This window comes from Salvelinus fontinalis, chromosome 34 (genome assembly GCF_029448725.1).
Source record: "Salvelinus fontinalis isolate EN_2023a chromosome 34, ASM2944872v1, whole genome shotgun sequence".
NCBI classification, from domain to species: Eukaryota; Metazoa; Chordata; class Actinopteri; order Salmoniformes; family Salmonidae; genus Salvelinus; species Salvelinus fontinalis.
Genome location: NC_074698.1, coordinates 36,837,088 through 36,850,663, shown reverse-complemented (window position 1 = coordinate 36,850,663; position 13,576 = coordinate 36,837,088). Strand labels below are relative to the sequence as shown.

At 42.7% G+C, this 13,576-nt stretch overlaps 1 protein-coding gene across 1 annotated transcript; it reads right to left on the bottom strand.

Annotated features, from left to right (window-relative positions):
* Positions 1-4,161: 4,161 nt before the first annotated feature.
* LOC129833783 (glucose-induced degradation protein 4 homolog) lies at positions 4,162-13,167 on the bottom strand. Its single transcript, XM_055898587.1, has 7 exons — positions 13,029-13,167; positions 11,731-12,810; positions 11,008-11,067; positions 8,169-8,276; positions 7,892-7,993; positions 7,623-7,753; positions 4,162-7,277 (listed from the first exon to the last, which is right to left on the bottom strand). Exons 2-7 carry the CDS (start codon positions 11,959-11,961, stop codon positions 7,214-7,216), a joined length of 696 nt encoding a protein of 231 aa, XP_055754562.1. The 5' UTR covers positions 11,962-12,810; positions 13,029-13,167; the 3' UTR covers positions 4,162-7,213.
* Between the last annotated feature and the right edge of the window lie 409 nt (positions 13,168-13,576).

Here is a 13,576-nt window from a genome sequence, read left to right as displayed (position 1 = left end):
AGATGTTGAACCAAAGAGTCTGTTCTTGGATCAGCTCTCCTTACCTTTAATCAGTAAAACAAACAGCAGCAAAACAAGTGTGGAATATATGTGTTTTTCTCACAGTAAAGACACCTCAAAGAATACATCAGCTAACAATAATCATGTTTTCATATATTTAATTGGAGTTTTTCCTTTTTTAGTGCAAGACAGAACAAAACATGCCTCCTGGTGGCAGACAAGCAGACACACATCCATAATAGACTAATAACAGTTCTGCGGTTAGTTGGGGTCCTTTACCACATCATTGGGTGCATCATGTCAGACCTATATAGGCTGTCGGAGATGCACCCAGAAAAAGAAAATATACAAATAATAATTCACCTGCTCACACCTAAGTGGCCCTGTTTGAATATCTGATTTTGTGATGGCGTTATGCATAATATGAATACAGAGAATACCTTTCCTTGCCAACAAAAGTAGTTTTACACTGTTTACAGTTATTCTCCTAAATCCAATGACATGGGGATTTTTTAAATGTTTATTTCATGTTGAATTCGCCTTAGTTGACAACTCAACCAAATGTAAATCAAAACTAGACGTTGACTGATGTCTGTGACCAGTGGGGTATTTCAATAGTGAAAATAGGCTTATTCTCCTCCTCTCTTCTCCTTCATCTGCTGCGCTGGTCTAAAAAGACAAGATTAGTGAAATCATTATGGAGGACTGATTTCAGCAGAATGAATAATCATACCTTGGTGGGTGCTTATTCGTTCTGTTTCACACATGTACAAGTGTTTATTATACACTGCTCAAAAAAATAAAGGGAACACTTAAACAACACAATGTAACTCTAAGTCAATCACATTTCTGTGAAATCAAACTGTCCACTTAGGAAGCAACACTGATTGACAATAAATTTCACATGCTGTTGTGCAAATGGAATAGACAAAAGGTGGAAATTATAGGCAATTAGCAAGACACCCCCAATAAAGGAATGGTTCTGCAGGTGGTGACCACAGACCACTTCTCAGTTCCTATGCTTCCTGGCTGATGTTTTGGTCACTTTTGAATGCTGGCGGTGCTTTCACTCTAGTGGTAGCATGAGACGGAGTCTACAACCCACACAAGTGGCTCAGGTAGTGCAGTTCATCCAGGATGGCACATCAATGCGAGCTGTGGCAAAAAGGTTTGCTGTGTCTGTCAGCGTAGTGTCCAGAGCATGGAGGCGCTACCAGGAGACAGGCCAGTACATCAGGAGACGTGGAGGAGGCTGTAGGAGGGCAACAACCCAGCAGCAGGACTGCTACCTCCGCCTTTGTGCAAGGAGGTGCACTGCCAGAGCCCTGCAAAATGACCTCCAGCAGGCCACAAATGTCCATGTGTCTGCTCAAACGGTCAGAAACAGACTCCATGAAGACTCCATGAATTTCTTGCAGAACACCAGACCAGTATCGTTGTATTTTGGTACATGACCATAAACAATGTGTTAGGGTGCCTGTATCAGTTTTGCATTTAAGACACTGAGGGTAAGAGGAAGAGGGGCTAAAGGCATGTCTGCGATTTGGGGATAAATGCAATCTGTGTATTATTCTTAATTGGATTGCTTTAGTACGATTACATATAGATATTGTTTTTGCATATCTCCAAATGTCCTCCCACATCTCTTCGTCAATAGTCACAGACAATTCTTTCTCCCACACTTGTTTCACCCTCTGTGTGTTGACAGCAGGAAAGGACCTTAAAGCATCATAAAACAGACTTACAGACATTTTCCTTTGTGGAAAAAAAGCATTCTCTCAATGACAGACATATCAGGGTTACCAATTAAGGTGGTGCTCTTCACAATATAATGTCTTACTTGTAGGAAGCGGAAAAAGTCCTGCTTTGGGAGTCAATTTTTCTCCACCATCTGCTCAAATGACAATAGAATCCTATCAGCAAATAAGTCATTTAGTCTGCGTATGCCCTTATTAAGCCAAAATTTAAAGCCAGCATCCAGCAATCCTGGACCAAAATCTGGGTTGTTAAGAATTGGGGTAAGAGCAGAGGTTAGTTTGGACCTTCCCAGGAAGCGCTGAACTGACCTCCAAACTTTGAGTGTGTTAAGTGTAATAGGATTATTGCAGTGATCTTCTACAGACTTGAAACTTCTGAAAAATAAAAGATCCTGTAAGGGGTATTTTGAAAGAGAAGTCTCAATGTCTAACCAAATAGAGGAGTCATCGTTTGTGATCCAATCAGAAATATAACATAGGTGGGCACACCACTGATAGAACCTGATATTGGGCAGATCCAAGCCCCCCATAGAACTTGGCAGCTGCAATATTGCCATCTTAAGCCTTGGCTTGCGTTTACTCCATATGAAGGAACTTAGCCATCCGTTTACACCCTTTATTATCTTATTGGAGAGTAATACTGGGATCATTTGGATTGGGTAAAGTAGTCTAGGTAAAATGTTCATTTTCAAGAGGGATATTCTACCCAACCAAGAAATCGGGAGAGAGTTCCAGCGCTCCAGATCCTGTCTTATTGTATCAAACAAGGGAACAAAATTGGCTTTGTACATTTGCTGGAATTTAGGAGTTACAAATATACCCAGATACGTAACGCCTGAGGGAGACCATTTAAAAGGGAAGGGGGGAGAAGTATTAGGTACAGAGTGAAGGCTACCAAGTGGCATAGCCTCTGATTTAGTTAAGTTAATCTTGTAGCCTGAGAATTCGCTGAATAATTGAATAATATTAATAAGAGATGTAGTTGAGGTCTCGGGATTAGAGATGAATATCAGGACATCATCAGCATACAAGCTTATTTTATGGTGAACATCACCAATGAGCAGCCCCTGTATAGCAGGCGTTACCCTGATGGCCTCGGCCAGTGGTTCCATAGCGAGTGCAAATAGGAGGGGGGACAAAGGGCAGCCCTGTCTGGTACCCCTGTATATAGAGAAGCTATTTGACCTTAGCCCATTAGTAAGGACAGCAGCCTGAGGATCATCATATAAAACTTTCACCCATTTTATAAAGTTGTCCCCTAGACCAAATTTATTTAGAGCAAAGAGTAGGTAAGACCACTCTACACGATCAAATGCTTTCTCAGCATCTAGGGAGAGCACAAGACCATCCCTAGCACTTTGTTGGTAGGCTTGAATTACATTAAGAAGCCGCCTGACATTGTTGCACGACTTACGGCCCTTAATGAAGCCAGTTTGGTCTCCTTTCACAATTAGTGGCAGTGAGCCCTCTAATCTTGTGGCTAGAATTTTAGAAAGTAATTTTCTATCCACATTCAGAAGGGAAATTGGTCTGTACGAGGAACAAGACTCTGGTGATGCTCCTTTCTAATAAATCGATGGTCTTATTCTGGAGACATGATGATCGATGCTTGGCTGCCGTTTGATAAATACAAATAATCTTGCGTTTATCCATAATAAACTCATGGCTAAACCCGCAATCTATCTGCGAGCCGTTGGCTAGAGCGCATGTGCAAAGACCAGAGGGGGCACATTTGCTATATAACAGTTTTTGTGAAAAAAAAACGTCAGCAGAGTTGAAAACGCGATGGAAAATCCTTTCACCTGTCTTTTTTTAACCCCTTATTTTTGTTGGCACAAAACGACCTTTTTACTTCCATTCATTTGAATGGGTTACCTTCAGACCGTGACACTTGTGGGGGTTGTAGAGCAAAACGGAGAACACCATTGTGTTCGTGTGAGTCCCATATTAGTTTGACATAGGCAGATGCAGTAGGTTGACATTTTGATCGTTTTTTTTATTATGTTACATTGACTCAAGGATTATAGATTGTATTCTTTATTCGGTACATGGGAATGTAACCGCAAAAGTTATTTTTATGTGCACTACCTCATCACGCACAGCCTTTCATTGTTTTATGCATATTTTAGAATATTAACATGAACATCTGTCCCCAATTGGATGGGAACCTAGCTATTGTAAGTAATTATGTCATATTTCATAGAAATCTGGAAACACTGGACAGTTACTTAAGACTATAGTTCTCAACTATCACTCAGAAGTATTAGAAACAAACACCCAATTCATCACAAAATAATGGATAACTACAATATAAACAATGACAGAAACACCCAATTCATCACTAAATAACTGTAAACTATAATATAAACATGGCAGAAACACCCACAGAAGAAAAGAAAGACAGTTTCTTGGGAATAGTTTTATTGCAATGTTGATGGAACCTCATTCTTTTAATTTCCTCCATCCATAAACTTTCTCATAAAATATCTCTATGTAGAAGTGCCATGATTTCAGACAGTCAGTCACCAGTAAAAACAGCCACCATAGTGAACAACACACCAACTCTTCCTCCTGTATCATACAATCCAATGCATTTATTGACTTAATTGAACTCAACTGACACAACTAATTTATCAATCAAAGCTTAATTTGCATTTTCAACTAGCTTTTTTGTCCATTCTTGTAGCTTGATCATTAACAAAGGAAATAATGTATGTCACACTCTTTGTTACCTGGAGAATGGAGCTGGCGCATGGCCACGGAAACACAAGTCAGCTCATAGTGCAGCCCAGACAGCAACACAAGTCAGTTCATAGTGCAGTCCAGACAGCAACACAAGTCAGTTCATAGTGCAGTCCAGACAGCAACACAAGTCAGTTCATAGTGCAGTCCAGACAGCAACACAAGTCAGTTCATAGTGCAGTCCAGACAGCAACACAAGTCAGTTCATAGTGCAGTCCAGACAGCAACACAAGTCAGTTCATAGTGCAGTCCAGACAGCAACTCCTAACACATTTTGAAATCAGATGTAATTTGGGAAAAGAAACAACTTCCACAGAGCAATGTCTTGAAAGTATACTTATTCTCAAATGTCTTTGAGGACATTCTTAAATAGCATATTCCTATAAAATCTTATTCATTTGCCATTCTTTATGTCCAAACCAGCTTTTTAGTGTAGTAATGTTATTTATGCTGGCTCAGGCAACATTAAACTGACCAGAGGTAGTCTAAGTAGTTTCACTTCCTGGTTGATACCTGTCATGTGATGTCACCTAATTCAGGGTCATATTCATTAGGGAACACCATAGTGAAACATTCTAAAACATTAACAGAAATTGAAAACAAGTCCAGGTAGTCCCTTCACGTTTCAGTCTTTTCTCCCATTTGGTGTCTAATGAACACAACTCAGGAGACTCACTGGCATTCAAAGGTCTTTTGAGACCTGATGTGGCATTTCTCTCCAACTGAAATCACACAAATATGCTTTAACAATTCACAGTCGTGACTCAACTCCAACGTTGTTATAAAACAGTGCTCTGTACAAACATATTACAGTTAAGGCATAAGGTTTTTCAAAAGCTTTGACGAGAGATGTTCTTGTCAGTTTATTTTATACTCTCCCAGAAAACACATCTCTTCACATGTCATCAAGGTTTTGTAACAACGCCACTATTTCTCATTCTGTGAATGGAAAAGACGTCAAAATGATACAGGAGAGACACACCGGTTGTGCGTTGGTATAATTAGGGGCAAAGTGAAGAATGCAGAGGAGACAGTTCAGTTAGCTGCCTGCCACATTCAATACATCAGAAACGTAGAAATAAAATTAACAGAATGGGTCGACCTCGTTAAAATCGTTGACTGTCAGCAATACTGTACATGTGTTGAGTCGGTACTGTGCAGTATGCTACGTTAGGACCTAACACAAAATCCATATCTAGTTTGGTCATCAACGTCTTACGAAATACTTACGTGTCCATTCTAATCAATGTATTTCTATGCCTTATCTTTTCCTCCTCCAGCCAAAACTCTATACTAGCTCACTCTTATCTGTACCATGGCATTTAGTCCACTGCACACACTTTGATTTGTAGCGCTCTAGCATTAGCATTCTTCCAGCTTCACCACACAGACAACTCATTGGCTACGTTTAGACAGGCAGCCAAATTCTAATATGTTTCACTCATGTCTTTTGACCAGATCAGCTCTGAAAAAGATCTGATTGGTCCAAAGAGCAATTAGTGAAAAACAGATCAGAATTGGGCTGCCTGTCTAAATGCACTACACCCTCTCTTCCACTAGTACTTCAGAGCCACCACACATAACGCATGACACCAGAGCATTACACTCAAATAGCTGTGTGTCAAATCAGTTTAAAAGCCTGGTGAATAAAAACTCTTTATTATATATATATATATATTTATCTATACACATGTAAATTAACAATATTCATTTTCAATAAATACTCTGGTGGCTGTGTGATCACTCACGTACGTCATCATAATACCCTTTAAAAGTCCTTTCTGAAAATAAAAATGGAAAGTAGGTAAGCGCCAGATGAGACATTTTTTTTGTAAATTGCATAGAAAAATGAGTGAAGCATAAACCACTTTATCAGTTCACTTGGTTGAGGCAGGGAACGGTAGGAGGCTTTTCAAAAAGCAGCAGTAACAGCAGCCTGGAAATACGTCCGCCAATATGAACTAGGGCACGGGGACTCCCTCTATAGGTCACACGATGTCGACTCCACCATCTCAGAGAGAGGACAGATTTAAAGTAGCCATCGGTGTGGTATTATGTGTTTCAATAGCCCACAACACACATCTGATTATGCCCTGCCTTCAAATATCAAACTTCACCAAGACGTCATCCGACTAAGCCGTCAGAACTTGCATCATGGCAGATCATTGACCATCAATCTTCTGTTGAGCCCACCCTTGATGATGTCACACCTCAAGACCTTATGGAGTTCCATCTTTTCAGGATTGCTTGCTCACTCTGTAGCTCGGTCAATCTCAAATCAGGCCTCAATTCATTGAGACAAATTAAAATGCAATATCAAACGTTGTACTTAAATCTTAGACTGCTGCACCCTGGGGGGGATGGGGGGGATTCCCAACTGAAAAGTGGAAAGCGTTTTCAACATGGTGGAAAGAGGAGGAAAGGTAGCTTCAGAAACAGGAAGCTGAATGGAGAAAGAGTGTGGAAGAGAAAACAACCAGAGAAAAAGTGCTGTTGATCCCAGCTGATGTAAAGTCCAGAAAGGCAGGCTGGGAAAAACTGTCAGTCGGTGGCTTTGTTCTTCGTCTATCCCTCCCTCCTTCCATCGTTCTCTCCCTTTCGGCAGAGAATACTGGTAGGTACATCCTTGGCATGATTGGTCAGTTCATCTCCCCCTCCATGAGTGAGTCTCTAGGGCAGTGCCAATCAAAGTCCCCTCTGCCAGCGGGCGGGTATCACCGGAACTCATAGATGGGCATACTGTGTTCCCGGACGTGGGTGAGGTTTAACGACTGGTACCTGAAAGAGAACAAGGGGACCAAGAATGAGCAGCTAGCCAGTAACCACATCCCTGTATGTTCACATCAGATCAGCATGCAAAACAACAACTGGTACAGAACCTAACTATCTATCTACTAAAGATGTATTAACATGACCTAGTATGCTTAGTACTAGCAACTATCAAAATATGTAATCAATCTGAATATCCCAAAGAGCCAAACTGTACAGTGCATCTATCAGATTTGAACAAGCCATCTAAAATATTGACACTCCACAGTGTGTCTGCATCCCAAATTGCACCCTATATAGTGCACTACTTTGACCAGGGCCCATAGGGTACCATTTGGAACACAAACTGTGTACCATTCAGAGCTTCTGTGGTAGTAGTAGCCCTCGATGGTGGCTGTGGACTTCTGGAAGCAGATATAGTAGAAACCAGCGAAGGACGCCCCGCTGATGTCTTTAATGGTGTGGTCCGGGACCAGGAACTGCTCCTGTAAGGTAGAGAACAAGAAACAAACAGTCACTAGATGGCCATGTTAGAAAGGACAAAAGAGACAGCGGAAGGGTTCAAGTACATACAGGGAGAGAGAGAGAGAGATCAATGGAACGTCAGGTGATATTGGACTCACCTTCCACCTCATAAAGACAAAGTCACTGTTCTTCAGCTCTTCGTAATCAAAGTCGTCCAAGTTGAAGCTCTTTGCATACTGATAAAAAGCCTGAAACTTACCCTGGAAAGAAACAAAACAAGTGTTGTTTTAGTTGTACTTTTTCCTCAAAGACAATTAAAAACAGAAGTACTACGCTGCATCCAAGAAGTGTTTGTTAAAAAGAAGAACACCAGACAAATGACTACGCTTTAATGGGAATATGAAATGAAAGACATCGAGAGCTTCAAATAAATACCCAGTGCTTGCGGTCCACATCTTCGTCTGCATCCCACTTCCTGGTTAAAAAGGGCCTCTTTCTACTGATGATCTCTCCTGCGAAGAACGTGGTGAGAGTGGGATACTCCTGCGAGGAACAGAAACAGAACGTGGTGAGAGTGGGATACTCCTGCGAGGATCAGAAACAGAGCGTGGTGAGAGTGGGATACTCCTGCGAGGATCAGAAACAGAGCGTGGTGAGAGTGGGATACTCCTGCGAGGATCAGAAACAGAGCGTGGTGAGAGTGGGATACTCCTGCGAGGATCAGAAACAGAGCGTGGTGAGAGTGGGATACTCCTGCGAGGATCAGAAACAGAGCGTGGTGAGAGTGGGATACTCCTGCGAGGATCAGAAACAGAACGTGGTGAGAGTGGGATACTCCTGCGAGGATCAGAAACAGAACGTGGTGAGAGTGGGATACTCCTGCGAGGATCAGAAACAGAACGTGGTGAGAGTGGGATACTCCTGCGAGGATCAGAAACAGAGCGTGGTGAGAGTGGGATACTCCTGCGAGGATCAGAAACAGAGCGTGGTGAGAGTGGGATACTCCTGCGAGGATCAGAAACAGAGCGTGGTGAGAGTGGGATACTCCTGCGAGGATCAGAAACAGAGCGTGGTGAGAGTGGGATACTCCTGCGAGGATCAGAAACAGAACGTGGTGAGAGTGGGATACTCCTGCGAGGATCAGAAACAGAACGTGGTGAGAGTGGGATACTCCTGCGAGGATCAGAAACAGAACGTGGTGAGAGTGGGATACTCCTGCGAGGATCAGAAACAGAACGTGGTGAGAGTGGGATACTCCTGCGAGGATCAGAAACAGAACGTGGTGAGAGTGGGATACTCCTGCGAGGATCAGAAACAGAACGTGGTGAGAGTGGGATACTCCTGCGAGGATCAGAAACAGAACGTGGTGAGAGTGGGATACTCCTGCGAGGATCAGAAACAGAGCGTGGTGAGAGTGGGATACTCCTGCGAGGATCAGAAACAGAGCGTGGTGAGAGTGGGATACTCCTGCGAGGATCAGAAACAGAGCGTGGTGAGAGTGGGATACTCCTGCGAGGATCAGAAACAGAACGTGGTGAGAGTGGGATACTCCTGCGAGGATCAGAAACAGAACGTGGTGAGAGTGGGATACTCCTGCGAGGATCAGAAACAGAACGTGGTGAGAGTGGGATACTCCTGCGAGGATCAGAAACAGAACGTGGTGAGAGTGGGATACTCCTGCGAGGATCAGAAACAGAACGTGGTGAGAGTGGGATACTCCTGCGAGGATCAGAAACAGAACGTGGTGAGAGTGGGATACTCCTGCGAGGATCAGAAACAGAACGTGGTGAGAGTGGGATACTCCTGCGAGGATCAGAAACAGAACGTGGTGAGAGTGGGATACTCCTGCGAGGATCAGAAACAGAACATGGTGAGAGTGGGATACTCCTGCGAGGAACAGAAACACAGTAGCTAATCTTTTTGTTTATTGAACAAGTTCAGGTAAGACAATTGCCGTTTAATTTGGTTCCTAGAAAATTAGAGACTACGACCATGTTTCCTTCTCCGTAAGGACTTTCACTAACAAAAGAGTGTTTTAGTTATACACGGCACACTCACTTTATTTTTTTTATTTAACTAGGCAAGTCAGTTAAGAACAAATTCTTATTTACAATGACGGCCTACCCCGGCCAAACCCTAACGATGCTGGGGCAATTGTGCGCCGCCCTATGGGACTCCCAATCACGGACGGTTGTGAAACAGCCTCTCTTACAGTCACACACATAAGTTGTCCAACAAAGTAGGTAAATATGACCAAATATTTTCTGGGTATAGACCTGAATACATGGATCTAGCTGTGCTCCCACTTACTATTATCATAATCTGACTCTACAGTCATGGTTACCAAGGTTCCTTTAGGAAGGGTTTTTGGCTAGAACACATGCTGGTGCAGTGACAAATTAAGTGTCACACACAAACAGCAATGCCTTTTTAATGCAGGGTCATTCATTAGGCAACAAACGGAAGAACAGAAAAACTAAAACTGGGACAGACAACCTCAACGTATTCTCTTTTTCCGTTGCAAAATAATTTGCTGTGCTGTGTCCGATTGAATACGACCCAACTCACTGTAACACTATGCTAAGGTGCCAGATCAGTGGTAGGTAGCACCTTGTTAAGTAAACTAAGTGCACCATTTCCCTGTGCACTCTCTTTGAGTCACTCACAACTAATTCTCTAGGAAAACAGGTGAACAGGGCCAGAGAAGGAATCTGTGTAATTTACAAGGAGAGAGTGGGAAGAGCCCTGATATTTAGTGTTGCCAGTGAGAGAAAGTGCACAGCAATCACATTTTGTACCACACACCCTCTGAATTGTAGACATTGCTGTAAACAGACAATGCAGGCAGAGAGCTGCAGCACACAGGCCTGTTCTATGACTGTCTGTGTCTGTACCATTTTAGAGGCAGTCAGTCAGGCAGTCAGTCAATACATCCATGTAAGACTAAACATCCAAATACGGTATACAGTGCTCAGACAAGACACTTTTGCAACGTAACAGATAGGCCTTCATACTGGTGTTGCAAATTGGTCAATAGATGGCTCTGGCTTGTTGTTTAGCATGTTGTCATAATGCATGCCACTTTCACATTGGTTGGTTGTACCAGTATACATTTCAATTGGGGCTGGTAAGCTGCATTGCACTTGGCTTACACTGACCCCTGCCCTGAAGTTCCCAAAAGGGGCTTAAAGACCCATGACAACATAATCACTCATTGCATGTGAGGGGTAAGGTAGAAATACACTGTATCTGACCCAGTTCTGCTCCACTTTACCTCAGTTAGGCCTTTGATCTTCAGGTAACCACACAGATAAGAGTCCTCCATGGTCACATGCTGCAGGAGACAAACAATCGCACAATGAGTGGTATTCAAGTGCAGTGGTCACAATGTCGGTTTGTGTATGTACAAACCGTCACCGTCAGGTGCCGTCACAAATGACAACCAAGCTATTAACGAGTTCAGATATTTTCTGCGGTTTTGTCAAATGAATGAGCAGGCCTATTCAATAGTCAGCTGTCTGTCAATCTGGGCAAACACCAATGAAAATGTTGAATGCTAGCCACCTATGTAATTTAGCAGCTAGGCCATATGTTAACATAAATCATGCATGTGTATGCCTTTATTCATGTAACCAAATGTTTGCATAAACGAATGTTCATCTCAATGCCAGTTAGCTGGCTGTTCTCTCTTGACAACCCTAGGTGGCCCAAGAGGGCTTACTAACATTTACAGTCGATTTGAATGGGCCATCTAGCTGCTAACTACAGATTACTTGCTGTCAAGCTTGTTAAACTAGTTTGTTTGCTAACTAGCTAGTTCACCTGGCTAGTTTGTTTGCTAACTAGCTAGTTCACCTGGCTAGTTTGCTAAATCGGTTGCTTGTCAATGGTGGTTGGCAGTCAGTAACGTTAGCAGCAGCGACAAGTCAACCTTACATGGTCAGCTAGTAAACATGCCATCCATTTTATCAAGCTTCTTAAAAGCAAGAGAATTTACCTGCAAAACGACCTCAACGTCATACGAGTTTCCTTTGCTCTTCTGATGTCCTCGAAACTGTGAACCGCTGTACAGCAGCGAAGTCGCTACCCCAGGCTGGTGCGTGTTGATCGGCGGGGGAGGGATAAGAGAGGCCGAGGATGTACGGGCCGCAGCGGTGCTGCTGCAGCACTCCGCTCGAACAGGCATGATGAGCGCTAATGCGTGCGTATCCCCGACTGCAACAGTCATGAACCACAGACTGAGGAAGCTCTTAATATGGATAGGGGCTACTGACCAGCAGTATCTAGAAGCCTGACAATTTACTATACTCCTCCCCGGCACTAGGATAGCTCACTCTGGACGTGTACTGGCTTTAAGAGAACTTCAACGTTTCTTTAGACAACTCAGAATCACCCTATTTGATTGGCTGGACATGTGCACTCCTCCTTTGAACGGAAACGTAATTGGATAGTCTTTCGAGGTGCATTCTGGGACATGAAGTTGCACATTTGTACGCTACTTTCCACTAGAAAAATCCATATGAATGATCAGCGTTCTTGCAGTTTTGTACTAAGGTTGAAAACGTATATATTTGGGCGCTACTTTCTATTCGTTCTTAAATGTATTGTAGAATACAACGATTATAATTAAAACATAACAACATGTTTAGTTGAATGGTTTTGGTTGGGTAGTGTATCACGCACGCACCCACACACACAGTAGATGGCAGAGTTGTCCTAGAGAGTTGAAATATGAACCAGTTAGGAATAGGCAAACATTTCTGCATGTTTCTGGAAATGAACACAAGGGAAATAACACTGAGGATTCATTAAAATAATGAACTTCATTTTGACACAATTCAATGTTCTTATAACCAAGGTTCATGGAAATAAGTAAGTATGAAAATAAGGGCATTTGCTGTATGCCTGAGGCTTGTGAATCTGTGTTAGGATGGTTTCTTCTGCTATATTTCCTTTCCCCTCTTCTTAATCAATGGTGCTCATGTTGCATCTCATCCAGCTGATCCCTTACGTAGTCAATGTAGTTGTGAATCTCTGAGATGCGCTTGCGATTCCGCTTCACCTCTTCATCTTGTACCTGCACGGACAGGTGAATAAGAGACAAAACAACAACAAATGAAAACACTCCAAGGTTAGAATATTCTTCATGGTGGAAAACTGGAAACTGTCATACTGAGTGTTTGTGGCAATGCCTTGCCTTCCCCATAGAAATACAATGTATGTCATCCAATTTCAACGCATTCCCCATAGAAATACAATCTATGTCATCCTATTTCCATGCATTCCCCTGCCTACCGATTTCATCAGAGCACTCATCCAGCTGTTGCAGCGCGTCATCAGCTCGTCCTCACGGTTGTCGATCTTCAGCAGGTGGGTGTCGTGGGAGGAGCTGACTGCATTGATCACTGTGTCCTTGTCTACAAACAGCTGCATGGGGGGACAGACAGACACTGTGTAACACAGATGAATGATGCAGGGTGAAATTACCCCAAGACACTGATCTTGGGTCAGTTTTTCATTCTCAACATAATGGGTAATGTTAGGATTGAGGGAGGGAAAGCTGATCCGAAATCTGTACCTAGGGGAAACTTCACCATGGCACCAGTGGGATCAAGATACTGCTGAGTGCCACTGGGGAAAGTGTTGCTGAGGTGCTACAGATCTTAATTTGACCCTGCTTCTCACAACAAGAAAATAATCCTGCAAAAACAGGAAATATTCATTATAATGTGGATTATAATTAATATACATTTTTTGTTTTAGTTGACATTTTTTTGTTAGGGCAATTACAAACTTTAGAAGACCTTTTAAACCTTGAATACACTACAATTTGCATTTCCTGC

Excerpts from the sequence above, each read along its gene's own strand:
- LOC129833783 (XM_055898587.1), bottom strand. The coding sequence starts at position 11,961 with ATGACTGTTGCAGTCGGGGATACGCACGCATTAGCGCTCATCATGCCT. Across the intron at positions 11,068-11,730 it reads ACGTTGAGGTCGTTTTGCAG|CATGTGACCATGGAGGACTC; the intron begins GTAAATTCTCTT and ends TGTCTCCTGCAG. Across the intron at positions 8,277-11,007 it reads AGATCAAAGGCCTAACTGAG|GAGTATCCCACTCTCACCAC; the intron begins GTAAAGTGGAGC and ends TGTTCCTCGCAG.